The 27244-nt window shown below is 42.2% G+C and overlaps 4 protein-coding genes across 4 annotated transcripts in view; all 4 read right to left on the reverse strand.

Moving 5' to 3' along the window:
- Nucleotides 1-27244, reverse strand: part of LOC117453601 (cadherin-related tumor suppressor-like) — a 221288-nt gene that overhangs the window by 55513 nt on the left and 138531 nt on the right.
- On the reverse strand, nucleotides 5946-12566 carry LOC117453893 (protocadherin beta-16-like). The gene is made up of 3 exons (XM_071204675.1): nucleotides 12068-12566; nucleotides 10012-10780; nucleotides 5946-7190 (listed from the first exon to the last, which is right to left on the reverse strand). The coding sequence occupies exons 1-3, from the start codon at nucleotides 12394-12396 to the stop codon at nucleotides 5946-5948; spliced, it is 2343 nt and encodes a 780-aa protein (XP_071060776.1). The 5' UTR covers nucleotides 12397-12566.
- LOC117453894 (protocadherin gamma-A11-like) lies at nucleotides 13505-23932 on the reverse strand. Its single transcript, XM_034092932.2, has 3 exons — nucleotides 21370-23932; nucleotides 16540-17631; nucleotides 13505-14611 (listed from the first exon to the last, which is right to left on the reverse strand). Exons 1-3 carry the CDS (start codon nucleotides 23770-23772, stop codon nucleotides 13505-13507), a joined length of 4602 nt encoding a protein of 1533 aa, XP_033948823.2. The 5' UTR covers nucleotides 23773-23932.
- Nucleotides 24529-26874, reverse strand: LOC117453618 (protocadherin gamma-A1-like). The gene has a single exon (XM_034092502.2). It carries the CDS (start codon nucleotides 26857-26859, stop codon nucleotides 24529-24531), a length of 2331 nt encoding a protein of 776 aa, XP_033948393.2. The 5' UTR covers nucleotides 26860-26874.

The following is a 27244-nucleotide window of genomic DNA, read 5'->3' on the forward strand; positions in this document are numbered from 1 at the left end:
CCCATATTACACAGTGAATGCAGAACTCCCCACTTTAACCTCTGTGACTTCAACACACATCCAAACATAACATCTAATGAGTGTTCAATATACATGCCCTCATGCAAAGACAGGTGTTATAGTACACGTGCACTTGCTTGCATTCACTTCAGCTTCCTTGTAGATGCACTGTGCACAGATGAGCTTTTGTCCTGCCATCATTGAATGCCTGAGAGAAACACAGTCAAACTGATATCAATACTTTTGCCATTTGTACATGGTTGACAAAGATATGTATTAATGATTGTTACATACAATATATATAATATATGTTCTTTACTAATAATGCCTGTAAAGGTATATTTGACTTTTGGTGGTACTGTTTTACCTGCCTCCCTTACAGTGAAAGACATTGTCCTTTCACTGTGCTCTCTAACTGCTTGGCCCTATTCTGTTTGAGTTTAAATGTGTCCTTTCGCATAACTCAACAAAACAACAGTTCCAGAGGGACAGGCAACAACACTCATCACATGGAGAGAGCATTATGCACTTGAGCTATTTATGTATGTTTCATTTTTTCTGTTGATACCACACTCAGTATACAAAGGTATAGTTTGTTTCGTTTGAACAAAGTTAAACAGATATCTCGGATATCATGCAAACAGAAACACAATGAGTTGTTTAAGTACAGACATGAACCACATCCCCTGACACACATGGTGCACAGTGTGTGGATGAGCCCTTCCGGCATGGGCACACAGCTGCTCACCAGACAACCTAGCTGGGAACGTGGGACCCTCAAACAAGAGCCTGGTCCTGTGGGAACCAGCAGCGTCTGCATGTTATTATGGTTTTGTGGTAAGAAACAAGTTCAGCAAACTGATTCAATGATAACAGCTCGAAGGTAGTTTTCACAAACAAGAGAAATATAAAACAACAATATGCTAAAGGTGTCCAGTGCATAAACAAGCTGAACCATTTAGCTCATAAATATGTTACCTTTTGCTTTGCACCCTATGGGGACACTGGCCAAAGGAATGTATGGCACTCAGTCAAAACCATCAATTAGCAAACCTGAGGAAGCAAAATGGTGCAAACACTGTTTGAGGCAGGTAAAGCAGACACAGATGTGGTCTGATAATGATGACAAACTGCTTCCAGTGGTATGGTGGTTCACATAATTAACCTGCTCCTTCCTTAAGTGCCTGTTTCCCAAAATAAAAGATCTATTTTCTAAGTGAAACAAAAGGGTTGAAGTAAAAAATGCCATTTGCACTAAATGTACAATATACTATACATTGTTTTCACACAGGATTCATTATAATAACAACCAACTGCAGGGATATGTGGACCACTCCACAACACTGTCCGTTTTTACAACACGCATCTTTGGCCTATAATGTAAACTGTCCCATGTGGAGACTCACACTGTGAACAGAGAACTAGCTGTCTACTGCAGTGTAACTCTGCATATCAATCTGGATGAAGCTGATTTTGTGGACAGATATATTTTTGAATAAATGATGTAATTTTTCCTTCACCATTATGTGCTTCTTTTCAGACACATCCAGCCTCTTTTTCTATTTTCTAACATCCCCCTATCACTTGTTATATAATGTAGATCTCTCTTTCTTTTTGTCTTTTTTTTTCTCTCTCTCTCTCTCTCTCTCTCTCTCTCGACTAATTATTCCTCTATATTTTGAAGAAATATCTCAAACCGTCTGTGTCTTTTACAGGCAGTCAGTATATGTAGCTATTTTACACCTAATGCTTTCCTGAACCCTGTATCCCATTAGACAAAGAGGGCTGCAGATCAAAATGGCTGCCGTACATCACTAACACAAATGCTGCACAGTGATGTTGGAGACTGTGCCGGTTACCACGTGCCTCTTCCCCTCCCCCGCTGCCTCTCTCTTCCTCTCCATCACACTGCTTTTCTCAATCTGCCCAGCACCATTAGTGACCATTTCCTCCTCCCTTATACCACAGTTTAGACGTTGTAAATATTATTCAATCAATATTATTGTTTCACTTATTTCATTTATTTAACATTCATTTGTATTATTCTTGCTTTATTGGTGTGTGCTTGCATCTATTCCAGACATGTTTCTCTGTGTAGTCTTATGCTCATGGCTAAACACTGTTATTGGGGGAACTAGGTCACTGAAGAAGTAGTGCACTGTGTGGTTGTGTGTTAGCAGAAGCAGAAGCAATATGAAGCAATCCTTTAACAGTGATGAAGCCAAGCATCTCCTCTGATCGTATCTTCTATAACGTTCTCTCCAACCCGGACCTGGTTGGTTCTCTCACACATGCATTAAGTAAAAAGGCAGTAAAAGAATATCTAAATAGGTAACTGAATTATTTGCAAATAAAATCAGGCTTCAGTGCCAGATGTTGCAGCTAATTGCTATAACTATATGTTTTATGAATCAATAGGAATAAGAATGAATGGGATTAATGTGAGAAATGCCACAAGAAATACTTCATGGAGGAAATAGTGTAATTGTGAAACACAACTAACAAAGTATCTGACACAGTGTACCTTAAAACAATAGCCCAGGTTAAGCCTCTAAATAAAGCAATGTCAACAACAGTGTTTGAGTATATGTCCATTGAGTATTTTTATACCCACAAATGGGTTCAGCATATCCAACAAATATTAGTTGTTTTATTGAGTATTTTTGTCATTGTTTTGGGGGGCATCATTTGGTCAATATAGAAGTTTAAGGGCCTAAAACGAGGAAGTATAAACTCTCCAATGTTTATACTTGACACAACAAAGACAGATAAACCATTGTTCAATATAGAATCAAATATCAATATTCACACTATTCCTGACACTATTTTATATCAAGAGCATGTCCAATCCAGCCACAAGATCAGTTGTGAGATACATAAATATTAAAGTTGTTGAATATAAATTGGTATATGCAAAGCAAAGCTTTCAGGGCGTACTAAAAGTGGGTACAGTACCAAGTAGTGTAGTGGACTGAACTGAAATACCAATAAAAGCAATAAGAAAGATATAAAACACAAATCACAAGGATCAAGGGTTCAAATGAAACAAGGAAGGGCTTGATCTCACCTCTGTGAGCATATTCTCTGACTCAGGTACCTGCCTTGGCACTGTCCTGGTAGCACTATGGTCAACAGTCAGAGTGCTCTGACTGAAGGGTCGGGAGCACTTCATGTCACTCATCCGGGAGTCAGTAGTTCCATACACCTCGTAACTGAGTGCCTGCTTCAACGTACCGGTACCTCCTACGTCTGCGTAAAGGGGCGGGTAATACGGAATAACGGGAAGATTCCCACCAGATTTGTAAACCACTTGCTCGCGTCTCCACCTGTAGATCTTCACTGATATAATAACCACCAAACACGTGATGAAGAGGAAGGACACTACAGCCAGAGCCAGCACTAAGTAAAAAGTCAGGTTGTCATTGTACTCCTTGTCCTGTGTAAAGTCAGTGAACTCAGACAGCACTTCCGGGAAGCTGTCAGCCACCACCACGTTAACAATGACTGCAGCTGAACGAGAGGGCTGCCCGTTGTCCTCCACTATAACAGACAGTCTTTGTTTCACAGCATCTTTATCAGTCACCTGGCGGATAGTCCTTATTTCTCCATTCTGTAAGCCCACTTCAAACAGCGCCCTGTCTGTGGCTTTCTGCAGTTTATAGGAGAGCCAGGCATTCTGTCCAGAGTCCACATCAACAGCCACCACTTTAGTGACCAGATAGCCCACATCTGCTGAACGAGGCACCATCTCAGCCACCAGAGAGCCAGCAGTCTGGACTGGGTACAGGACCTGAGGAGGGTTGTCGTTCTGGTCCTGGATCTGTATGTTCACAGTCACGTTGCTACTCAGTGGAGGAGAGCCTCCATCCTGTGCTTTGACGCGAATATTAAACTCTTTGGTCTGCTCATAGTCGAAGGAACGCACGGCAAGTATCTCTCCACTCTCTGCATTCACTGAAAAATAAGCGGAGGCCGACAACCCATTCAATTGGCTTTCCTCGAGGAAGTAGGAAATGCGGGCATTGTTCCCTGAGTCTTTGTCACTGGCTTTGATAAAGTGGATTGACATGCCAGGTGAATTATTTTCAGTGATGAAAGCGGTGCTTAATAATTTTGTGAACATTGGGGGGTTGTCATTAACGTCTGATATTTTTAAATTAATGGTCTTGTTTGTAGAAAAAGGCGGTGAGCCCTCATCCATTGCTGTAATTGTTATGTTATATTCCGGCACAGCTTCACGATCTAAAACATCGTCAGACATCAGGCTATAAAAATTAGCCGATGAAGACTTGATTTTGAAAGGTAAATCTTTGCTAATAAAACACTTTATTTTGCCATTTTTGTCTGAGTCCAAGTCTTTGATATTTAGCATTGCTATCACAGTATCTGGAGCCGAATCCTCTGGTATGGGATTGAAAAGGGAAATTATGCTTATGACAGGGGCATTATCATTTAGGTCGGTCACCTCAATTAGCACCTTGCTTGTGTCTGCCAACCCTCCCTTGTCTGTAGCTTCAATATCAATTTCATAACGTTTAGCTTCTTCATAATCTAACACACCATTTACAGTCATTTCTCCGGTATGGGGGTCAATATTAAACAGGGATGATGCACTATCGGTATGATGGGAAAACAAATACACGACCTCATCGTTTGCTCCTTTATCGTTATCAGTGGCACTGACTTTTAAAATAACAGTGCCCCTAGAAGCGTTTTCAGGAACTGTAACTCTGTAAACAGACTGTGTGAATACTGGTGCATTGTCATTAGCATCCAAAACAACGACATTAATTTTTACAGATCCCGATTTCTGAGGATTACCACCGTCAAATGCTGTCAACGTTAATTTATGATCTTCTTGTTTCTCTCTGTCAAGCGACGTTTGAAGAACCATTTCAATATATTTCGTCCCATCAGGTCGAGAAACAATATTCAATTTGAAATGATCTGTAGGGTTGAGTTTGTATGTTTGAAGAGTGTTATGCGCTACATCGGGATCTTTTGCACTCTCAAGTGAATAGCGAGCCCCTGGTGAGGCGGATTCACTAATCTGGAAATTGTATTCCTTTTTCGAAAAGAACGGAGCATTATCATTAATATCTGTAATCTCTACATCAATCCTATGCAACTCCATTGGATTTTCAAAGATGATTTGGAAATGAAGAGAGCAGGGAGAAACTTGCTTGCACAATTCTTCTCTGTCTATCCTTTTAGCCACTACGAGAGTTCCCTTATCTGCATTCAGACCAATGTACTCACTGCCATCCTCGGTAAATATCCGAGCCCGCCCGGATTTAAGCCGTTTAATATCCAAGCCTAGGTCCTGAATGATATTTCCGACCACAGAGCCCGTCGCCATTTCTTCAGGTAAAGAATAACGGACCTGCCCGAGAGCAATTTCTGCGACACAAATGCAGAGAAGCAGCGGCCACCAAGAAAACGTATTTTTTCCGCCCACACAACAAATGACTCCCATCTTGAGGAGAGCCTTTCCAAAATCCGAATATTAAAAACAAACAACCGCGTAGAAATCCGGCTAAAAGATATTTGTATGAGCTCATGTGGCCGAGTGGTTTTCTCCGTCCGATTGAAATAGAGCTGCAAGAACAAGGAAGGACTTCAATGAGGAAAATAGCCTCAATGTTCTCACACTAACCAACAGCGGCACTTAGGGACGTGAAAGGAAACTACAGAAAAAGCTGCATGATAAGTATGACTATCCTTTTACTTGTATAAACTAGACAGAAATACAGAAAGCATAAAGAACATATATTATCATGAGAATTATTTCTCTGTCCATGGCACTGGCCATTTGATTGTATGAGTGTAATAGCCATTTAAACGGACACGGGAAACGTAAGAAAAAACACATTAAATCACATTACTTTCAAAAGTGCTGAAAATAAGATGAGAGTGATTTAAAGCATCAACGAAGGAACCAATTTCTAGCATTTTCTAACCTCTAGAGGAGAGTCAGGTTCATCCAGGATGCTCTTTTCACTCTGTATCCGCTGCATCGTCCCTGTAGAACTGGGGTCCATTATCAGCACGTTCTGACTACCTGCTCCGCCGAACTTACAGTCACTCTTTCTGGAGTCAGTCGTCCTGCACACCTCGTAGTTGTACACGTGTTGGAGAGTCCCTGTCCCCAAAGTGTCTGAGTAACGTGGAGGATAATAAGGAATCACAGGGAGATTGGAGTGACACATGATGCGAGACTGTCTCCACCTGTAGATCTTCACTGATATAATAACCACTAAACACGTGATGAAGAGGAAGGACACTACAGCCAGAGCCAGCACTAAGTAAAAAGTCAGGTTGTCATTGTACTCCTTGTCCTGTGTAAAGTCAGTGAACTCAGACAGCACTTCCGGGAAGCTGTCAGCCACCACCACGTTAACAATGACTGCAGCTGAACGAGAGGGCTGCCCGTTGTCCTCCACTATAACAGACAGTCTTTGTTTCACAGCATCTTTATCAGTCACCTGGCGGATAGTCCTTATTTCTCCATTCTGTAAGCCCACTTCAAACAGCGCCCTGTCTGTGGCTTTCTGCAGTTTATAGGAGAGCCAGGCATTCTGTCCAGAGTCCACATCAACAGCCACCACTTTAGTGACCATATAGCCCACATCTGCTGAACGAGGCACCATCTCAGCCACCAGAGAGCCACCAGTCTGGACTGGGTACAGGACCTGAGGAGGGTTGTCGTTCTGGTCCTGGATCAGTATTTTCACAGTCACGTTGCTACTGAGTGGAGGAGAGCCTCCATCCTGAGCTTTGACCCGGAAGTGGAAGTCTTTGATCTGCTCGTAGTCAAAAGAGCGCACTGCATGGATGACTCCACTATCAGCACTAACGGACACGTAAGAGGAGACTGGCACTCCGTTAACAGAGGAGTCCTCCAGGATGTAAGAAACACGGGCATTCTGGTTCCAGTCAGCGTCTCTGGCTCTCACTGTGAACACAGAGAGGCCTGGTGTGTTGTTTTCTACAATGTAGGCCTCATATGAGCTGCTCTCAAAGACAGGAGCGTTATCATTCACATCAGAGATCTGCAAGGTGAGAGTGACGCTGCTGGAGAGGGAGGGCACTCCCTCATCAGAGCAGGTCACTGTTATATTATACTCAGAGTCTGTCTCCCTATCCAGATCACTATCTGTAACTAAAGTGTAGAAATCATTGGTTGAAGACTTCATTACAAAAGGAATATCATTATTTATACTGCAGTGTACGTTGCCATTTTCACCCGAATCCGTGTCCTCAATATTTATCATTGTCACAACAGTACCGGCTACGGCATCTTCTGATATCACGTTTGATTTTGACAATATATGGATATCGGGTTTATTGTCATTTATGTCAATAACTTCAATCATCACTTTACACGAGTCAACTAGTCCCCCATCATCACTTGCCCGAATGTTTATCTGAAATGTTCGAGCTTTTTCATAGTCAACATTTCCTTTTAGCCGAATTTCACCACTTGCATCATTTACTTCAAATAACCCACGGGCATGATCTAAAATACTCGAAATTGAATACGTTATTCTTCCATTAGATCCCTGATCTGAATCTGTCGCAGTAACTGTCACTACAACTGTTCCTACTGGTGCATTTTCTTTTATAGAGGCTTTATAAATAGGTTGCGTAAAGACAGGGGCATTGTCATTCACGTCTAAAACAGTGATGAGAATCTGCATTGTTCCTGTCATCTGCGGCTCTCCTCCGTCTACAGCAGTCAGAACTAACGAGAGGTGCTCCTTTTTTTCTCTGTCAAGAGGCTTGTCTAATACCATTTCGACATTTTTCGTCCCATCTGCTTGTTCGTGCAGTCTAACAACAAAATTGTCCGCCGGTTCAAGTTTATATGTTTGCAATCCATTCGAGCCTACATCAGAATCAACTGCCCGATCTAATATGAATTTAGACCCACTAACAGCGGATTCGCTTATTTTGAATTTCACGTTGCTCTTTTCAAAGGATGGGGGGTTATCATTAATATCTGTGATCTCAATAGTTACACTTAAAAATTCCATCGGATTCTCTAATATGATCTTAAAATGCAAAGCGCAAGGCGTCGTCTGTCCACACAACGCCTCTCTGTCTATCCTGTCTTTGATTAGGAGGACTCCTCTTTCGTTATTCAGCTCAATATATCCGTCACTGTCTCGAGTAAAAATGCGAGCTTTACCCGATTTTAGTCTCTTAACATCCAGGCCAAAATCCCTTGCCATGTTGCCCACGAGAGAACCTTTTGGCATTTCCTCGGGAATTGAGTAGCTGACCTGTCCGAACGCCGATCCGAGAGAGAGGAGCGAGAAAAACAACAGTACTTGCCCTCCCATTGTTCTGCCTAACGTTATTCCAGTGTAAACCAAGATGTTTGCACTCCAATTTTCTCAGTCGACGCGGAATATCAAAGCATATCCCCAACGTGGTACATATTTCCTGTTCTGTATCTCCCGTGTAGTCGGACGTGTGCTTTGATTCTGCCTCTTTCTCTCTATAAAATAAAGACATGGTGGGAGGTACGTTGGGTCTGCGGTAAATCCAATACAGGCTGGCCAACAGCGGCACTCTGAGTTCATAAAGTACAAGTGCATGTAAAATGTTCATAATAAACTGATATGTACCGATTTAGAATAAAACATAGTGTAGCAGGAACACTGGGTTCAGGTAACTTTCCCACACTCATCTCTACCCCTGAACTCACCATCACCTAAAGTAGGTCAACTCCTCCCCCAGAGCCAACCCCTAATTAACTCATTGGTATTTAATGCACCTGTGGCATGATGGCAACCTTTGTTTCGTTTGCTGTCTGCCTGTTGCCACATGGCCCCCTTAGGATAGGTACATTGTCAGATACTGGATGTCATGTTTGATCAACAGCTTAATATTACTCATGTGCATCTTATCTCAGCACTGAACTACATTAATATACTGTGAGTGTGTATCCTGGTCTACCTGGTGTTCCTTTGGCCAAATGTGATGCCTGAAGTCCTGTTAACCTGGAGAGATGTGTGTTGGTCCTTAGTACTTTAGTATTAATCATACTGAGTGGTAAGTTTACAATTACCTAAGTAAAAATATGTAAATGTGTACTTTTGTATTGTAATCTAATGTACAATGTGTTCTTCCTGGTGCAGCTGCTGGTTTGCTATAGTTAGGTTTTGTTTGAATTTAGTTTTGCTGTCTCATATTTAGGATTTTAGTGTATTCGACTGTTTGCTCGTTTGGACCAACTGGATACTTGTTTGTTCTGCTTTATACTCATTTGTTGTTTCTTTGTCCCTTGTAGTGGAGTTGGAGCCAGCTGTGGTGGAGGCTAGGCCCACAGTCTAATTCCCTTCACGGCTTGTATATAGGAGCACTGGGACACTTTGTAGTGAGTTTTGGTTTGCAGTGAGCACCGGTGGTGGGTAAGTGGGACACAGCCTGTTAGACTGCCTCCCCCGGCTGGCACCTGCCCACTCCCCTTTTCCCCTCATTGATTTGAGTCATTTTCTATATAAAGTGTTTTTACCAAGAATAAACAAATACATGTGATTGACATAATGAAATAAACTGTTAAACTGTTTCATTATAATTGAACCACGTCTCTGTCTTGTGTCAGTCACACACTTGTAGAGCCTTCTTAGTTCTGAGGTGTACATTAAATATCTCCTGCGGCGAAACTCCCCAGGTGGCGTTGTCAGGCATTTTAGTATTTGGGTGGCTCTGCCTTTAAAAACGACCCCGCCACAATAACACGGATAATAACTCTCCTGTTAGTTGAAAGTTTTGTTTGATACTGCAGTTACCCAATTAATACAATATTCTAAACAGGAAATTTGAAATGCAAATGTTAGTGATTACAAAGTAGTAAATAACCATTTAAAAAAACACGGGGAATGTAACTTATATAAAGGTTTTGAATATACAATGACATTGCTCTCCAAGGTGCTGAACATAAGAGACAAATGATTCAAAGCATGTCTTTAACCAAGCAACAGATAACAAGCCAATTCTAACCTCTAGAGGAGAGTCAGGTTCATCCAGGATGCTCTTTTCACTCTGTATCCGCTGCATCGTCCCTGTAGAACTGGGGTCCATTATCAGCACGTTCTGACTACCTGCTCCGCCGAACTTACAGTCACTCTTTCTGGAGTCAGTCGTCCTGCACACCTCGTAGTTGTACACGTGTTGGAGAGTCCCTGTCCCCAAAGTGTCTGAGTAACGTGGAGGATAATAAGGAATCACAGGGAGATTGGAGTGACACATGATGCGAGACTGTCTCCACCTGTAGATCTTCACTGATATAATAACCACTAAACACGTGATGAAGAGGAAGGACACTACAGCCAGAGCCAGCACTAAGTAAAAAGTCAGGTTGTCATTGTACTCCTTGTCCTGTGTAAAGTCAGTGAACTCAGACAGCACTTCCGGGAAGCTGTCAGCCACCACCACGTTAACAATGACTGCAGCTGAACGAGAGGGCTGCCCGTTGTCCTCCACTATAACAGACAGTCTTTGTTTCACAGCATCTTTATCAGTCACCTGGCGGATAGTCCTTATTTCTCCATTCTGTAAGCCCACTTCAAACAGCGCCCTGTCTGTGGCTTTCTGCAGTTTATAGGAGAGCCAGGCATTCTGTCCAGAGTCCACATCAACAGCCACCACTTTAGTGACCAGATAGCCCACATCTGCTGAACGAGGCACCATCTCAGCCACCAGAGAGCCACCAGTCTGGACTGGGTACAGGACCTGAGGAGGGTTGTCGTTCTGGTCCTGGATCAGTATTTTCACAGTCACGTTGCTACTGAGTGGAGGAGAGCCTCCATCCTGAGCTTTGACCCGGAAGTGGAAGTCTTTGATCTGCTCGTAGTCAAAAGAGCGCACTGCATGGATGACTCCACTATCAGCACTAACTGACACGTATGAGGAGACTGGCACTCCGTTAACAGAGGAGTCCTCCAGGATGTAAGAAACACGGGCATTCTGGTTCCAGTCAGCGTCTCTGGCTCTCACTGTGAACACAGAGAGGCCTGGTGTGTTGTTTTCTACAATGTAGGCCTCATATGAGCTGCTCTCAAAGACAGGAGCGTTATCATTCACATCAGAGATCTGCAAGGTGAGAGTGACGCTGCTGGAGAGGGAGGGCACTCCCTCATCAGAGCAGGTCACTGTGATATTATACTGAGAAGATGTCTCTCTGTCTAAATCACTATCTGTCATTAAACTATAGAAATTATTTGAAGTTGATTTCAATTCAAAAGGAATATTTTCATTTATAAAACACTGAACTCTACCATTTTCACCCGAGTCTGGGTCTTGGATGTTGATCATTGTAACGACTGTTTTGGGGTTTGCGCTCTCTGATATAATAGTAGATTTAGACATGATTTTGATCGTTGGCTCATTGTCATTTATATCGACTACATCGACTATCACTTTGCAAGAATCAGTAAGCCCCCCGTTATCTCTTCCCCGTACATTGATCTGGAAAGTTCGTTTCTTTTCATAATCCAAAAGTCCAATCAACTTAACCTCACCGCTGTGCTCATTTATATCAAACATATGTCTGACGTCATCTAAAGTGTTTGTGATAGAATACGTTATTTTTCCATTTAATCCATGATCAGCATCTGACGCACTGACCGTGTTCACGATCGTGCCTTTCGCAGCATTTTCAGCTACAGAGCCTTTGTAAATTGGGTGCGTAAAAACAGGTGCATTGTCATTTACATCTAACACTGTGATGAGAATCTGCATTGTCCCTGACATCTGTGGTTCTCCTCCGTCTACAGCCGTCAGAGCCAAAGAAATTAACTCATTTTTCTCTCTGTCTAGAGGTTTTTGTAAGACCATCTCAACATTCTTTGTACCGTCGGCTTGGTTGTGCAGTTTGAGTAGAAAATTATCGCTTGGCTTAAGTACGTATCTTTGAAGACTATTTATACCTACATCCAAATCAACTGCTCTTTCTAAATCAAATTTTGCACCGACGACTGCAGATTCACTGATTATGAATTTGATTTCGTCTTTTTCAAAGGTTGGTGCATTATCGTTAATATCAGTAATTTCAACTGTTACACTGTAAAATTCCATAGGATTCTCTAAGACAATTTGGAAATGCACAGCACATGGTGTCGTATCACCGCACAACGCCTCTCTGTCTATTTTCTCTTTAATAAGGAGGACTCCTCTCTCGCTGTTCAGCTCCATGTATTCTCTGCTATCACCAGAATAAACACGAGCGTTGCCCAACCTCAAGCGTTTAGAGTCCAAACCCAAATCCAGAGCTATATTTCCAACCAAAGAGCCTTTCGCCATCTCCTCCGGTACAGAGTAGCTGACCTGCCCGAAGACTGAACCAAGAGAGAGGATCGTAATAAACAACAGTACTTGCCGTCTCATTGTTTAAGATTATCTCAGAAAAAGGAAGAACAAACTCGTAAATCCGTCAGAAAGGTGAACGAGCATTCAAATAAAAATATGAAGCAAAATCTGTCCTCAAATTTGAAGCGGAAATATTAAGTATTTTTTCTAAGCCGTGTTTAACGGCTCCGGAAGACACTGCGGTCTGCGACTGCCCTCTCTCTCGAACACATCGAAATGAAAAGGCGGTACTGCTTTAAATAAACTACAACTGCAACAGACTAGGCAACAGCGGCCCATTGAGTTCAAATAACAAAACTGCACACCATGTGTTGTGAGAGGGGAGAGATGGAAAGCTGGGGAAATAACTTCAATACAAGCGATATATTATGTAGCCATAGTTAAATAATCTATTGATTCAACTACAATCTAAATGTGTAAATAAAACATGTTCAAATATCTCGACAATCATAGTATGGGGACAACTAACCATTTTCTGTCACACTAAACAACTTGTTTTCAAATGTATGTATTGAGTTATATTTCTCGCGCTATACCTAACATCCATGAAGGCAACATGACAGAGGGAGGGCTGTCACTAAGGATGACAAACTACTCTTTGGTAAGCCCCGCCCCCCAAGCAACATCAGGATTCAAGTTTGAAAGCGAAAAAAAATATCTGAAAGTGAAAAACCATCTGAAGGCGAAAACAAATGTGAAACCTAAAAAAACAAGATTTGAAACTAACAAAAATAATGTTTTGAATCTGAAAGCGTAAAATCTGCAACTAAAAAAAATAAGGATTCAAATATCAAAATATGTGTAAAAGTAAAATAAGAAAATAAATATTGTATTCAAACAAATTGCTGAACTGAATCAAGATAATATTTAACCTGAACAATTAATCAAATACTTATTTGTAGTTTGAATACATCATTGTGTTTTTCAAAGTTCAGGATAAAAACTTGAAATTTCAAATAATTAGTATTTTTTTGAATGATCAAAACGAATGACCCTGATATAGCTCCATACAAATGCTCCATGGTGCTGTCCGAGGTACTGAAACATAAAGTTCCAAACAAATGGGTCAAAATGCTGGCATATTTAATTCGAACATTTAGTATTAACAATAAGGGAGTGGTTAGTGTTACACATTTCTAACCTCTAGAGGAGAGTCAGGTTCATCCAGGATGCTCTTTTCACTCTGCATCCGCTGCATCGTCCCTGTAGAACTGGGGTCCATTATCAGCACGTTCTGACTACCTGCTCCGCCGAACTTACAGTCACTCTTTCTGGAGTCAGTCGTCCTGCACACCTCGTAGTTGTACACGTGTTGGAGAGTCCCTGTCCCCAAAGTGTCTGAGTAACGTGGAGGATAATAAGGAATCACAGGGAGATTGGAGTGACACATGATGCGAGACTGTCTCCACCTGTAGATCTTCACTGATATAATAACCACCAAACACGTGATGAAGAGGAAGGACACTACAGCCAGAGCCAGCACTAAGTAAAAAGTCAGGTTGTCATTGTACTCCTTGTCCTGTGTAAAGTCAGTGAACTCAGACAGCACTTCCGGGAAGCTGTCAGCCACCACCACGTTAACAATGACTGTAGCTGAACGAGAGGGCTGCCCGTTGTCCTCCACTATAACAGACAGTCTTTGTTTCACAGCATCTTTATCAGTCACCTGGCGGATAGTCCTTATTTCTCCATTCTGTAAGCCCACTTCAAACAGCGCCCTGTCTGTGGCTTTCTGCAGTTTATAGGAGAGCCAGGCATTCTGTCCAGAGTCCACATCAACAGCCACCACTTTAGTGACCAGATAGCCCACATCTGCTGAACGAGGCACCATCTCAGCCACCAGAGAGCCACCAGTCTGGACTGGGTACAGGACCTGAGGAGGGTTGTCGTTCTGGTCCTGGATCAGTATTTTCACAGTCACGTTGCTACTGAGTGGAGGAGAGCCTCCATCCTGAGCTTTGACCCGGAAGTGGAAGTCTTTGATCTGCTCGTAGTCAAAAGAGCGCACTGCATGGATGACTCCACTATCAGCACTAATGGACACATAAGAGGAGACTGGCACTCCGTTAACAGAGGAGTCCTCCAGGATGTAAGAAACACGGGCATTCTGGTTCCAGTCAGCGTCTCTGGCTCTCACTGTGAACACAGAGAGGCCTGGTGTGTTGTTTTCTACAATGTAGGCCTCATATGAGCTGCTCTCAAAGACAGGAGCGTTATCATTCACATCAGAGATCTGTAAGGTGAGAGTGACGCTGCTGGAGAGGGAGGGCACTCCCTCATCAGAGCAGGTCACTGTGATATTATATTCAGAGGATCTCTCTCTGTCTAACTCACTGTCTGTCACAATGCTATAAAAATTACTGGAAGTAGGTGTAATTGTAAAGGGTATGTTTTTATCAATTACACATCGGACCTTCCCGTTTTCTTCAGAATCAGGATCATTTACACTCATTGCAGCAACCACTGTGTCTGGACGTGAATCTTCTTCTATTGAATTTGATGATGAAATAATATTAATAACTGGGCTATTGTCATTAATGTCACCTACATCAATAACTACTTTGCTTGAATCAGATAAACCTCCTCGGTCAACTGCCTCTATGTCAATTTCATATTTTTTGGCTTTTTCATAGTCAATAAGCCCATTTAATATTATGTGACCATCTTCAGTAACGTGAAATAATTTGGAAATGCTCCTCATGCTATTTCCTATTACGTAGCTAACCTCCCCATTCGAGCCTTTGTCTACATCTGAGGCACTCACTTTTGTTATAAGTGTTCCCGTCACAGCGTTTTCTTTCACACTTGCTTTGTAAATGTGTTGTGTAAACACAGGAGCGTTATCATTAACGTCTAACACAGCAATGTGAATCTGCATCGTGCCAGATCTCTGCGGCTCTCCTCCATCTACAGCCGTTAACAATAATGATGCGAACTCTTGTTTTTCTCTATCCAAGGGTTTCTGTAAAATCATTTCCACCTTTTTACCGCCATCAGACTGACTATGTAATTTTAGCACAAAATGATCGTTGGGCTTCAGTGTGTAGCTCTGAAGACCGTTCAGTCCTATATCAGGGTCTATTGCTTTCTCTAGCATGAATTTAGAGCCGATAATAGCAGACTCGCTTATTTCAAATCTCCTCTCTTCCTTTTCGAAAACGGGAGCATTGTCATTAATATCTGTGATTTCGACAGTGATCTGGAATATTTCTATTGGGTTTTCTAAGGCGATCTGAAAATGCAAAGCACAAGGCGTTGTCTGACCACAGAGAGCCTCGCGGTCTATTTTCTCTTTAATGACAAGTAGTCCCTTTTCCTTGTTAAGATGAATATATTCTGTGCTGTCTCCCGTGTGGATTCGAGCTTTACCCGTTTGTAATCGTTTAACACCCACACCTAAATCCTGAACTATGTTACCGACCAAAGAGCCTTTGACCATTTCCTCCGGAATGGAGTAGCTGACCTGGCCGAGCACTGCACTGAGACAGAGCACGGAGAAAAACAACAGTACTTGCGGTCTCATTGTTCCGTCAGGCTCATCCGTCCAACCAAACTAACGTGTTCTCTTCCCTTTCGCAATCAGCGTTACCGAGGCAAATAGAGTAGGCAAAATGATCTGTCTAATCAACAACTGACGACGCTATAATTCCAATGTGATATCCCGTGCATCGTGTTACTTCCACCTTCGACTCTGCGTACATTCTTCCTAATCATCCTCTCTTGTGTGCGCGGACCGGGGAGTTCCTCCTGTTTAAATACACATTTGAAACGCCAAGGCGCTGGTCAACAGCGGCCCACTGAGTTCACAAGACGAAACTACAAGTGATAAATTAAGTAAAAGATACTGTTGGGTCTGTTGTTACTATATGTCCCCTTTAAAACACAGCACACAGAAAACAGCTTTGATTAGGTTAAATTAGAACACTGCTACAAAACAGCACAAGATTACACCGAAAGAAAAACAAGAAATATTGGCTATAAATAAAGGAAATCACCTGTGTCAACAAAGGAGAAAATACTTTTTGGAAAGCAGAAATATAGAAGAGAGAAATAAAATTCGCTGTAAGGCATGCTGAAATTGCATGGGCTGTAAATGATATGGATGAATCGTGAACTTATATACAAGTATGACTTTGATTATACAAATTGTTATTTTCTAACCTCTAAAGGAGAGTCAGGTTCATCCAGGATGCTCTTTTCACTCTGTATCCGCTGCATCGTCCCTGTAGAACTGGGGTCCATTATCAGCACGTTCTGACTACCTGCTCCGCCGAACTTACAGTCACTCTTTCTGGAGTCAGTCGTCCTGCACACCTCGTAGTTGTACACGTGTTGGAGAGTCCCTGTCCCCAAAGTGTCTGAGTAACGTGGAGGATAATAAGGAATCACAGGGAGATTGGAGTGACACATGATGCGAGACTGTCTCCACCTGTAGATCTTCACTGATATAATAACCACTAAACACGTGATGAAGAGGAAGGACACTACAGCCAGAGCCAGCACTAAGTAAAAAGTCAGGTTGTCATTGTACTCCTTGTCCTGTGCAAAGTCAGTGAACTCAGACAGCACTTCCGGGAAGCTGTCAGCCACCACCACGTTAACAATGACTGCAGCTGAACGAGAGGGCTGCCCGTTGTCCTCCACTATAACAGACAGTCTTTGTTTCACAGCATCTTTATCAGTCACCTGGCGGATAGTCCTTATTTCTCCATTCTGTAAGCCCACTTCAAACAGCGCCCTGTCTGTGGCTTTCTGCAGTTTATAGGAGAGCCAGGCATTCTGTCCAGAGTCCACATCAACAGCCACCACTTTAGTGACCAGATAGCCTACATCTGCTGAACGAGGCACCATCTCAGCCACCAGAGAGCCACCAGTCTGGACTGGGTACAGGACCTGAGGAGGGTTGTCGTTCTGGTCCTGGATCAGTATTTTCACAGTCACGTTGCTACTCAGTGGAGGAGAGCCTCCATCCTGAGCTTTGACCCGGAAGTGGAAGTCTTTGATCTGCTCGTAGTCAAAAGAGCGCACTGCATGGATGACTCCACTATCAGCACTAATGGACACATATGAGGAGACTGGCACTCCGTTAACAGAGGAGTCCTCCAGGATGTAGGAAACACGGGCATTCTGGTTCCAGTCAGCGTCTCTGGCTCTCACTGTGAACACAGAGAGGCCTGGTGTGTTGTTTTCTACAATGTAGGCCTCATATGAGCTGCTCTCAAAGACAGGAGCGTTATCATTCACATCAGAGATCTGCAAGGTGAGAGTGACGCTGCTGGAGAGGGAGGGCACTCCCTCATCAGAGCAGGTCACTGTGATATTATACTGAGAAGCTATCTCTCTGTCTAAAGCCACCTCTGTAAGTAAACTATAAAATCCATTGATTGTACTTTGTATTTTAAAAGGGATGTCGTCATTAATTTTACATTTGACCTCTCCATTCCTCTCAGAGTCAGGGTCATTCACACTTAGCATCGCAATCACAGTATTCTCAGGGGAGTCTTCTAAAAAGGTGTCTGATTTAGATAGTATTTTTAACTGAGGACTGTTGTCATTGACATCAGTGATATCAATTAGGATCTTACTGGAGTCAGAGAGTCCTCCATTATCTATCGCCTCAATATCTATTTGAAAGAGTTTCGCTTTTTCATAATCTATTTCACCTATCAAGACGACATCACCTGTTTTTCCATTGATCTGAAATAGGTCAGATAGTCGACGCTTGCTATTTGAAATTGCATATGTTATTTCTCCATTAGAGCCTCCATCTTTGTCAGATGCACTAACAGTTATAACACTAGTTCCTCGCGGGGAATTCTCGGTTAATGTTGCCTTGTATATGGGCTTAGTGAAAACCGGTGCATTGTCATTTACATCCAACACGTTGACAGTTATCTGCATTGTACCTGACATGCGCGGCTGTCCGCCATCTAGTGCAGTTAATAACAGTGATATCTGATCCTGGTGCTCTCGATCTAGAGGCTTCTGTAACACCATTTCTACCTTTTTACTTCCGTCCGCTTGATTCTCTATTTTCAAAGCAAAGTTGTTTGTTGGATTAAGCGAATAGCTTTGCAGATCATTTGTACCAATGTCAGCATCGATGGCTTTCTCCAGTACAAATTTAGACCCAATGACGGCTGACTCGCTGATATCAAAACGCTTCTCGCTCGACGCAAAGCTGGGAGCATTATCGTTTATATCTGTGATTTCTATTGTAATGCGAAACAATTCCATCGGATTTTCTAAAATCATCTGTAAATGTAAAGCACAGGGCGTCGTTTCTCCGCACAGTGTTTCTCTGTCCATTCTCTCTTTGATAAGGAGGACACCCCTCTCTCTGTTCAACTCGAAATATTCTGCACTGTCTCCCGAATGAATACGAGCTCTTCCTGACTTGAGTCTTTTAAACTCTAAACCTAAATCCTGAGCTAAATTACAGACTAGTGAACCTTTCTCCATTTCCTCAGGAATAGAGTAGCTGACCTGCCCAAACACAGGGGCGAGAGAGAGGACCAACATGAACAACAGTACTTGCCGTCTCATTTTTTGTCGTTGTATTCCAATCTTGTTTAGAAAAAAAATGTAATCCGTACGGATACTCCTAGAATTTCCGACCATATATCAAGACAAGTGATGAACAAAGCTACAGCTTTCCATGTCCGTGAGCAGTTATTTATTGAAACGAAGACATGGCGCTTCGTGCCCGTTTTATTGTCTACCATGTCACAATCTAAGGGGGAGGTACAGTTGCCAGCCCTAGCTAAGACTGCCACACTCTGGCCAATAGCGGCCCTTTCTGTTCAATACAGCAAACAGCAAGGATTGGTAATGAGTAACGTATGAGTTGGAACAAATAAATCACACGTGATTAAAAGTACAATTTACATTAGAATTATAGTGTTAGTATTATTAAAAGGACACGTGTAGATCTAGCAGAAGAACCGTATGTTGCTAATCTCATTAGGAGGTGGGCCAGTCTTTAATATAAGTGTTTAATTGCAGATTTAGCAAATTAAGTGTTAAGAAGAACCCCTACAATTAGTAGTAATATCTTGTAATATTGTAATGAATACCATGAATAGCAACGCATAGAAGTAGCGTGTAAACAAATCATTTATAGCGACTAGTTCTCTGTCGTCTACATATGTGTACCAAAACCAATATATTAATAGACAAAAGCAATATATAGAAGTCACTAAATTATCGAACAGATTATGTTTAGATTATATAAATTGAAACATTTTTTATAAGCTTGAAAGTCCTCAAAATCAGGGGTTCTCAAACTTTTTGTTTATGCGGACCACTAATTATTATCAAGGATTTTCGCGGACCACCTCATATGCAAACCGTAAAAATAAGTACATATATAAAGGTAGTGTTAAAACGCCGATATTTTTTCATAGTTAATTATAGACAATCAAAAGTAAATTGAAGCCTATCTGATACTTTTGTCGCACGTGTGACCGGTGTCTGTCTGCGTTGTGTATGTTTCTCAAAGAGGACGGCAGACAACTTCTTTTTTTCTTTTGGTCCTTGACCATATATTCAAATCTGCAGCATATATCAAACATAACAGCTGCATCAGCGAACATGAACTGCAGCTCCAGCTCTTTCAACATCCGATATTGCAGGACAGAGACGCATAACACAACGTTTACAATATCAAAGGAACTTAATAAAATCACAGCCGACCTGTAGCATAAAATCAGAGAACACTGAATATAAAATACATTAATATAAACGTGTACAATAAGGAAATAATCAGTCGGAAGTCGCAACGGCTCATTTAAAAAATAAACGTGGATTTGCGTAAACTAATAGTTTTTCGGGATTCGGGTGTTTTGTTAGATTTTAAATAAAAAAAAGTCTTGGCTTTCAGAATATGAAACTAGTATTTCCAAAATCACACGATAAATACATTTTTGAAGCTTGTGAAGGGAAGATGACAGGTACCTCGCACTCGCACTCTGAACCCCGCCCCCTGCCCCCCCGGTGGTGGTTTTGAAATGCTCCCGATTTCTGAGGTCTCAAGGTTGGCAAGTATGCTCATGGACCACACATGAAAAACTGGGTGACATACTGTCGCCCTTTAGTCCCTCTCTCTTGTCTTTCTCTCCTTTCTTTTCTTTTTGAAAGCCTGACTTTGTTAGTCGTTGAGACATGGCACACACATAAGTAAGTATACTAGCATCCCTCCTCAAATGCTCTCACTCTCTGCTAGAAAGGGCCGATGCAGCACCGCGGTTGGAGGCAGGACCAAACCATTACATGTAAATAGAAAGGGGTGTAGAGAGGCTTTGGATAACTAACTTTTGGAAGAAAATAAGTTAAATGAATCGTAAGTGTAGTGAGTACATTATCAATATAACTTTCTATTCATGTTCATTATTTATGAACGATGAAAGGTTACTTAAACATGTTTTTCTTAATGTTCTAAAATAGTTTGGGCCCCTGTCAGTCACGGGCCCTTAGAATAGTCCTAACTTTTCACCCCCTTACAGCGACTCTGCATATTTTCCTTAATATTTGGAGTACAACAACAATCCTGATATCATTAGAAAGCTATATCCTCTTTCCAACAGTGTATACAACTCAATATGTGTCTTCGGGTCAATGCGACTGATTTCGATAGAGCAGGTCATATATGAGGTGGTCCCCGAAAATCCTGATAATAAAAAGTGGATTTTATTTAGCTTTTTTCCACTGACCACCTGCAGTACCCCCGCGGACCACCAGTGGTCCGCGGACCATATTTTGAAAACCACTGCTCTAAATAAACCCCATACATAGATGAAAAAAAGACTCACTATTGGAAACGCAATAAGGAAATTCACACGACAATAAACAGGAAAAAAGGCCACGGTACGATTAGTTCCCCTGTCCATGGTGCTGATTGCAAAATACTGATGCATTGCATCTGACAACAAATGTTTCATCGACATAGAACATGTGAAAAGATTGTAACTAAAATAACCCTAAATTACCAACCTCTAAAGGAGAGTCAGGTTCATCCAGGATGCTCTTTTCACTCTGTATCCGCTGCATCGTCCCTGTAGAACTGGGGTCCATTATCAGCACGTTCTGACTACCGGCTCCGCCGAACTTACAGTCACTCTTTCTGGAGTCAGTCGTCCTGCACACCTCGTAGTTGTACACGTGTTGGAGAGTCCCTGTCCCCAAAGTGTCTGAGTAACGTGGAGGATAATAAGGAATCACAGGGAGATTGGAGTGACACATGATGCGAGACTGTCTCCACCTGTAGATCTTCACTGATATAATAACCACTAAACACGTGATAAAGAGGAAGGACACTACAGCCAGAGCCAGCACTAAGTAAAAAGTCAGGTTGTCATTGTACTCCTTGTCCTGTGTAAAGTCAGTGAACTCAGACAGCACTTCCGGGAAGCTGTCAGCCACCACCACGTTAACAATGACTGTAGCTGAACGAGAGGGCTGCCCGTTGTCCTCCACTATAACAGACAGTCTTTGTTTCACAGCATCTTTATCAGTAACCTGGCGGATAGTCCTTATTTCTCCATTCTGTAAGCCCACTTCAAACAGCGCCCTGTCTGTGGCTTTCTGCAGTTTATAGGAGAGCCAGGCATTCTGTCCAGAGTCCACATCAACAGCCACCACTTTAGTGACCAGATAGCCCACATCTGCTGAACGAGGCACCATCTCAGCCACCAGAGAGCCACCAGTCTGGACTGGGTACAGGACCTGAGGAGGGTTGTCGTTCTGGTCCTGGATCAGTATTTTCACAGTCACGTTGCTACTCAGTGGAGGAGAGCCTCCATCCTGAGCTTTGACCCGGAAGTGGAAGTCTTTGATCTGCTCGTAGTCAAAAGAGCGCACTGCATGGATGACTCCACTATCAGCACTAACGGACACATAAGAGGAGACTGCCACTCCGTTAACAGAGGAGTCCTCCAGGATGTAAGAAACACGGGCATTCTGGTTCCAGTCAGCGTCTCTGGCTCTCACTGTGAACACAGAGAGGCCTGGTGTGTTGTTTTCTACAATGTAGGCCTCATATGAGCTGCTCTCAAAGACAGGAGCGTTATCATTCACATCAGAGATCTGTAAGGTGAGAGTGACGCTGCTGGAGAGGGAGGGCACTCCCTCATCAGAGCAGGTCACTGTGATATTATACTGAGAAGCTATCTCTCTGTCTAAAACACTGTCTGTCACTAAACTATAAAAATTGTTTGATGTCAACATTATAGTCAGAGGGGTATTATCGTTGATAAAACAGCTAACTTTACCGTTTTCATTGGAATCTGGGTCTTGGACGTTCATCATTGCTACAACTGTGCTCGGTTTTGAGTTTTCAGATATCATGTTTGATTTTGACATTATATTAATTGTTGGTTTATTGTCGTTTATATCCACCACTTCAACTATGACTTTACACGAATCTGTAAGTCCACCATCATCACTTGCACGTATATTAATATGGTAATTCCGTGCATTTTCATAATCAATATTTCCAGTCAATCTAATTTCACCACTGTCTTCGTTGATCTGAAACAATAAATGGGCTTGATGTAAACTGTTTGCAATTGAATATCTTATTTTACCATTTGTCCCATGATCTGCATCTGACGCAGTAACCTTGGTGACAACTGTCCCTACAGGAGCGTTTTCAAAAACAGTGGCAGTGTAGGTGGACTGTGTAAAAATAGGAGCATTATCATTGACATCTAATACCGTTATCAAAATCCGAATTGTTCCTGACATTTGCGGGTCTCCTCCATCGAACGCTGTTAAAACTAAAGAGATCAATTCGTCCTTCTCTCTGTCGAGGGGCTTCTGCAAAATCATTTCCACTTTTTCTGTTCCATCATCAGCTTGACTTTCACGTTTTAGTACAAAATTATCGGCGGGCTTAAGTTCGTATTTCTGAAGACCATTTTTGCCAACATCAAGATCAATTGCTCTGTCTAATACAAACTTTGATCCAATTACAGCAGATTCGCTGATTTTAAAACTGACTTCATTTTTTTCAAAGGTGGGAGGATTATCATTTATGTCTGTAATCTCGACTGTGATACTGTAGAACTCCATGGGGTTCTCCAAAATTATCTGAAAATGCAAAGCACAAGGCGTAGTCTGTCTGCATGTCGTCTCTCTGTCGATCCTGTCTTTGATAATAAGGACTCCTCGGTCTTTGTTCAGCTCGATGTATCCCGCACTGTCTCCTGTAAAAACGCGAGCTTGACCGGATTTCAGTCGTTTTACATCTAATCCCAAATCCTGAGCAATAGCACCGACTAAAGAGCCACTCGGCATTTCCTCGGGGATGGAGTAGCTGACCTGCCCGAGCACTGAACTGAGACGAAAGACAACATAAAACAACAGTACTTGAAGTCTCATTGTTCTGCCCGACATTTTCCTTTCAAAATGCAATAAAACGAGTTATGTTCCGCGATGGAAGGATATCTATGGTTCTTCACAGTTTTAAAAACAGAGTAAAATGGGTAAATCCATATTCGTCTTCATCGGTAAAAAGAGCTTCTCCACTCTCGGTTAAATGTCCACCGACGTTGTAACCCTGTGTCTGTCCTTCATATGTGATATCACCGTAATGGGGAGGTTTCTTTACAAATATATCATGACAACTCAACACACTGGCCTACAGCGGCCCTTAGAGTACAGAGTGATGTACTACAGAATGTTCCCGGAAAAAAAAAAAAAACTGTACTCGAGCACAAACCATTTCGATATGTACAAGGAGAGATAACCAATGAAATGGTTGATTTAAAAAATGCAATTCTATATAATGAGGGGCATACTTCATGCATTGGTTAAAAAAACATTCATACACCGTTATGATGAAGTGGAAAGGAAATATCAATACATTATGTTCACTTATGTACAAAGAGTTCCATTATAAATATATATAAATACCAAGTAACAAATAAAATAAAATAATAATTCATTAAATGTTATGGTTTGTATAATATGATAGATAAATAGACAGATAGATAAAGATAGATATTGGCAAGCACATTATTCACACAACAATAAATAGAAGAAAAAAAGCCCAGGGCGCGAGTAGTGCCACAGTCCATGGTTCTGAATGCAAAATACTGATGCATTGCGCCTGGTAACAAATGTTTCAGCCACATAAATCGTGTGAAGAGCTTACAACTGAAATAACCCCACATAACTAACCTCTAGAGGAGAGTCAGGTTCATCCAGGATGCTCTTTTCACTCTGTATCCGCTGCATCGTCCCTGTAGAACTGGGGTCCATTATCAGCACGTTCTGACTACCTGCTCCGCCGAACTTACAGTCGCTCTTTCTGGAGTCAGTCGTCCTGCACACCTCGTAGTTGTACACGTGTTGGAGAGTCCCTGTCCCCAAAGTGTCTGAGTAACGTGGAGGATAATAAGGAATCACAGGGAGATTGGAGTGACACATGATGCGAGACTGTCTCCACCTGTAGATCTTCACTGATATAATAACCACTAAACACGTGATGAAGAGGAAGGACACTACAGCCAGAGCCAGCACTAAGTAAAAAGTCAGGTTGTCATTGTACTCCTTGTCCTGTGTAAAGTCAGTGAACTCAGACAGCACTTCCGGGAAGCTGTCAGCCACCACCACGTTAACAATGACTGCAGCTGAACGAGAGGGCTGCCCGTTGTCCTCCACTATAACAGACAGTCTTTGTTTCACAGCATCTTTATCAGTCACCTGGCGGATAGTCCTTATTTCTCCATTCTGTAAGCCCACTTCAAACAGCGCCCTGTCTGTGGCTTTCTGCAGTTTATAGGAGAGCCAGGCATTCTGTCCAGAGTCCACATCAACAGCCACCACTTTAGTGACCAGATAGCCCACATCTGCTGAACGAGGCACCATCTCAGCCACCAGAGAGCCACCAGTCTGGACTGGGTACAGGACCTGAGGAGGGTTGTCGTTCTGGTCCTGGATCAGTATTTTCACAGTCACGTTGCTACTCAGTGGAGGAGAGCCTCCATCCTGAGCTTTGACCCGGAAGTGGAAGTCTTTGATCTGCTCGTAGTCAAAAGAGCGCACTGCATGGATGACTCCACTATCAGCACTAACGGACACATATGAGGAGACTGGCACTCCGTTAACAGAGGAGTCCTCCAGGATGTAGGAAACACGGGCATTCTGGTTCCAGTCAGCGTCTCTGGCTCTCACTGTGAACACAGAGAGGCCTGGTGTGTTGTTTTCTACAATGTAGGCCTCATATGAGCTGCTCTCAAAGACAGGAGCGTTATCATTCACATCAGAGATCTGTAAGGTGAGAGTGACGCTGCTGGAGAGGGAGGGCACTCCCTCATCAGAGCAGGTCACTGTTATATTATACTGAGAAGCTATCTCTCTGTCTAAAGCGACCTCTGTAACTAAAGTATAAAATCCATTTAATGTAGATTGTATTTTGAAGGGAATGCTACCATCTATATTACACTCTACCTCTCCATTATTCTCTGAATCTGGATCATTTACACTTAACATAGCTAAAACAGTGTTAGGAGGTGAGTCCTCCAATACGGTCTCTGATTTAGAAAGCATGGTAATGAAGGGATTATTATCATTTATATCAATAACATCTACAACAACTTTAGTGGAATCAGAGAGTCCTCCGCTGTCTACAACTTCAATATCCATTTCATATATTTTCGCCTTTTCATAATCAATGTTTCCGATTAGGACAATTTCTCCTGTTTTTGAATCCATTTTAAATAGTTCAGATAAAATGCGTTCACTAGTAGATATCAAATATGACACTTCTCTGTTTGAGCCGATGTCTTTATCAGATGCACCAACAGTCGTTACGCTGGTGCCTTTGGGAGAATTTTCTACTATTTTTGCTCGATACAGAGGTTTAGCAAATGTAGGTGCGTTGTCATTCACATCTAATACATTTACAAATATCTGCATTGTCCCTGACAACTGCGGCTCTCCTCCATCTATAGCGGTTAACAAAAGTGAAATGTAGTCCTGCTTTTCTCTATCTAGAGGCTTCTGTAAAACCATCTCGACCTTTTTACTTCCCCCTGCCTGAATTCCAGGTTTTAATACAAAGTTATCAGTAGGTGTAAGTGAGTATCGCTGTAAGCCATTAATCCCGATGTCAGAATCAATGGCTTTTTCTAAAATGAATTTCGATCCTATGACAGCAGACTCGCTAATTTCAAATCGTTTGTCTGCGTTTGTAAAACTGGGTGTATTATCATTTATGTCGGTGATCTCCACTGTTACACGAAACATTTCCATTGGATTTTCCAGAATTAACTGGAAATGTAAAGCACAAGGCGTCGTCTCTCCGCACAAAGCCTCTCTGTCTATTCTCTCCTGAATGAGAAGGACTCCCCTTTCTTTCTTCAGCCCGATGTATTCTACGCTGCCTCCTGTATGGACACGAGCTTTACCTGATTTCAGCCTTTTAAGATCTAAACCTAAATCCTGAGCGATGTTACCAACAACAGAGCCTTTCGACATTTCTTCGGGGATGGAATAACTGACCTGCCCGATCACGTAGCTGAGGCATAGCAGCGAGAGAAACAACAGTACTCGCCGTCTCATTGTTCTGTCTGGAATCGTTTCCTGCACCGTTAAAACAAATACATTCCAATTCAGTCAATGCCAAAGTAGAAATCAAGAAAAACCGTCCACACTCCAACTTCAGTAGGAAAAACAAAGCGTCCAGATATAAATCCTCTCAGGGCTCCATATAAGCGCAGACTGTTTGCTCCGTCTTTCTCCGGTTATGACTCCCGTGTAATATACACGAATGGGCAGGACAGACAGAAAGATATAACCTCTCATTCACAACACGCTTGCCAATAGCGACCCTCTGAGTTGAAAATACAAATTACAACAAGAC

The sequence above is a fragment of the Pseudochaenichthys georgianus genome, chromosome 10 (assembly GCF_902827115.2).
Source record: "Pseudochaenichthys georgianus chromosome 10, fPseGeo1.2, whole genome shotgun sequence".
NCBI classification, from domain to species: domain Eukaryota; kingdom Metazoa; phylum Chordata; class Actinopteri; order Perciformes; family Channichthyidae; genus Pseudochaenichthys; species Pseudochaenichthys georgianus.

What these genes read in the sequence shown, in the direction of transcription:
- LOC117453618 (XM_034092502.2), bottom strand. Translation starts at nt 26,859, where the DNA reads ATGTCGAAAGGCTCTGTTGTTGGTAACATCGCTCAGGATTTAGGTTTA.
- LOC117453894 (XM_034092932.2), bottom strand. Translation starts at nt 23,772, where the DNA reads ATGTCGGGCAGAACAATGAGACTTCAAGTACTGTTGTTTTATGTTGTC. An exon ending in AACCTGACTCTCCTTTAGAG is followed by an intron (nt 17,632 to 21,369) that starts GTTGGTAATTTA and finishes CTCACCTTGCAG; the next exon opens with ATCTCTGATGTGAATGATAA. An exon ending in AACCTGACTCTCCTTTAGAG is followed by an intron (nt 14,612 to 16,539) that starts GTTAGAAAATAA and finishes CTCACCTTACAG; the next exon opens with ATCTCTGATGTGAATGATAA.
- LOC117453893 (XM_071204675.1), bottom strand. Translation starts at nt 12,396, where the DNA reads ATGAGACGGCAAGTACTGTTGTTTATTACGATCCTCTCTCTTGGTTCA. An exon ending in ATGGAATTTTACAGTGTAAC is followed by an intron (nt 10,781 to 12,067) that starts AGTTGAAATTAC and finishes CGTGACTGTGAA; the next exon opens with AATACTGATCCAGGACCAGA. An exon ending in AACCTGACTCTCCTCTAGAG is followed by an intron (nt 7,191 to 10,011) that starts GTTAGAATTGGC and finishes TTTGTAATGAAG; the next exon opens with TCTTCAACCAATGATTTCTA.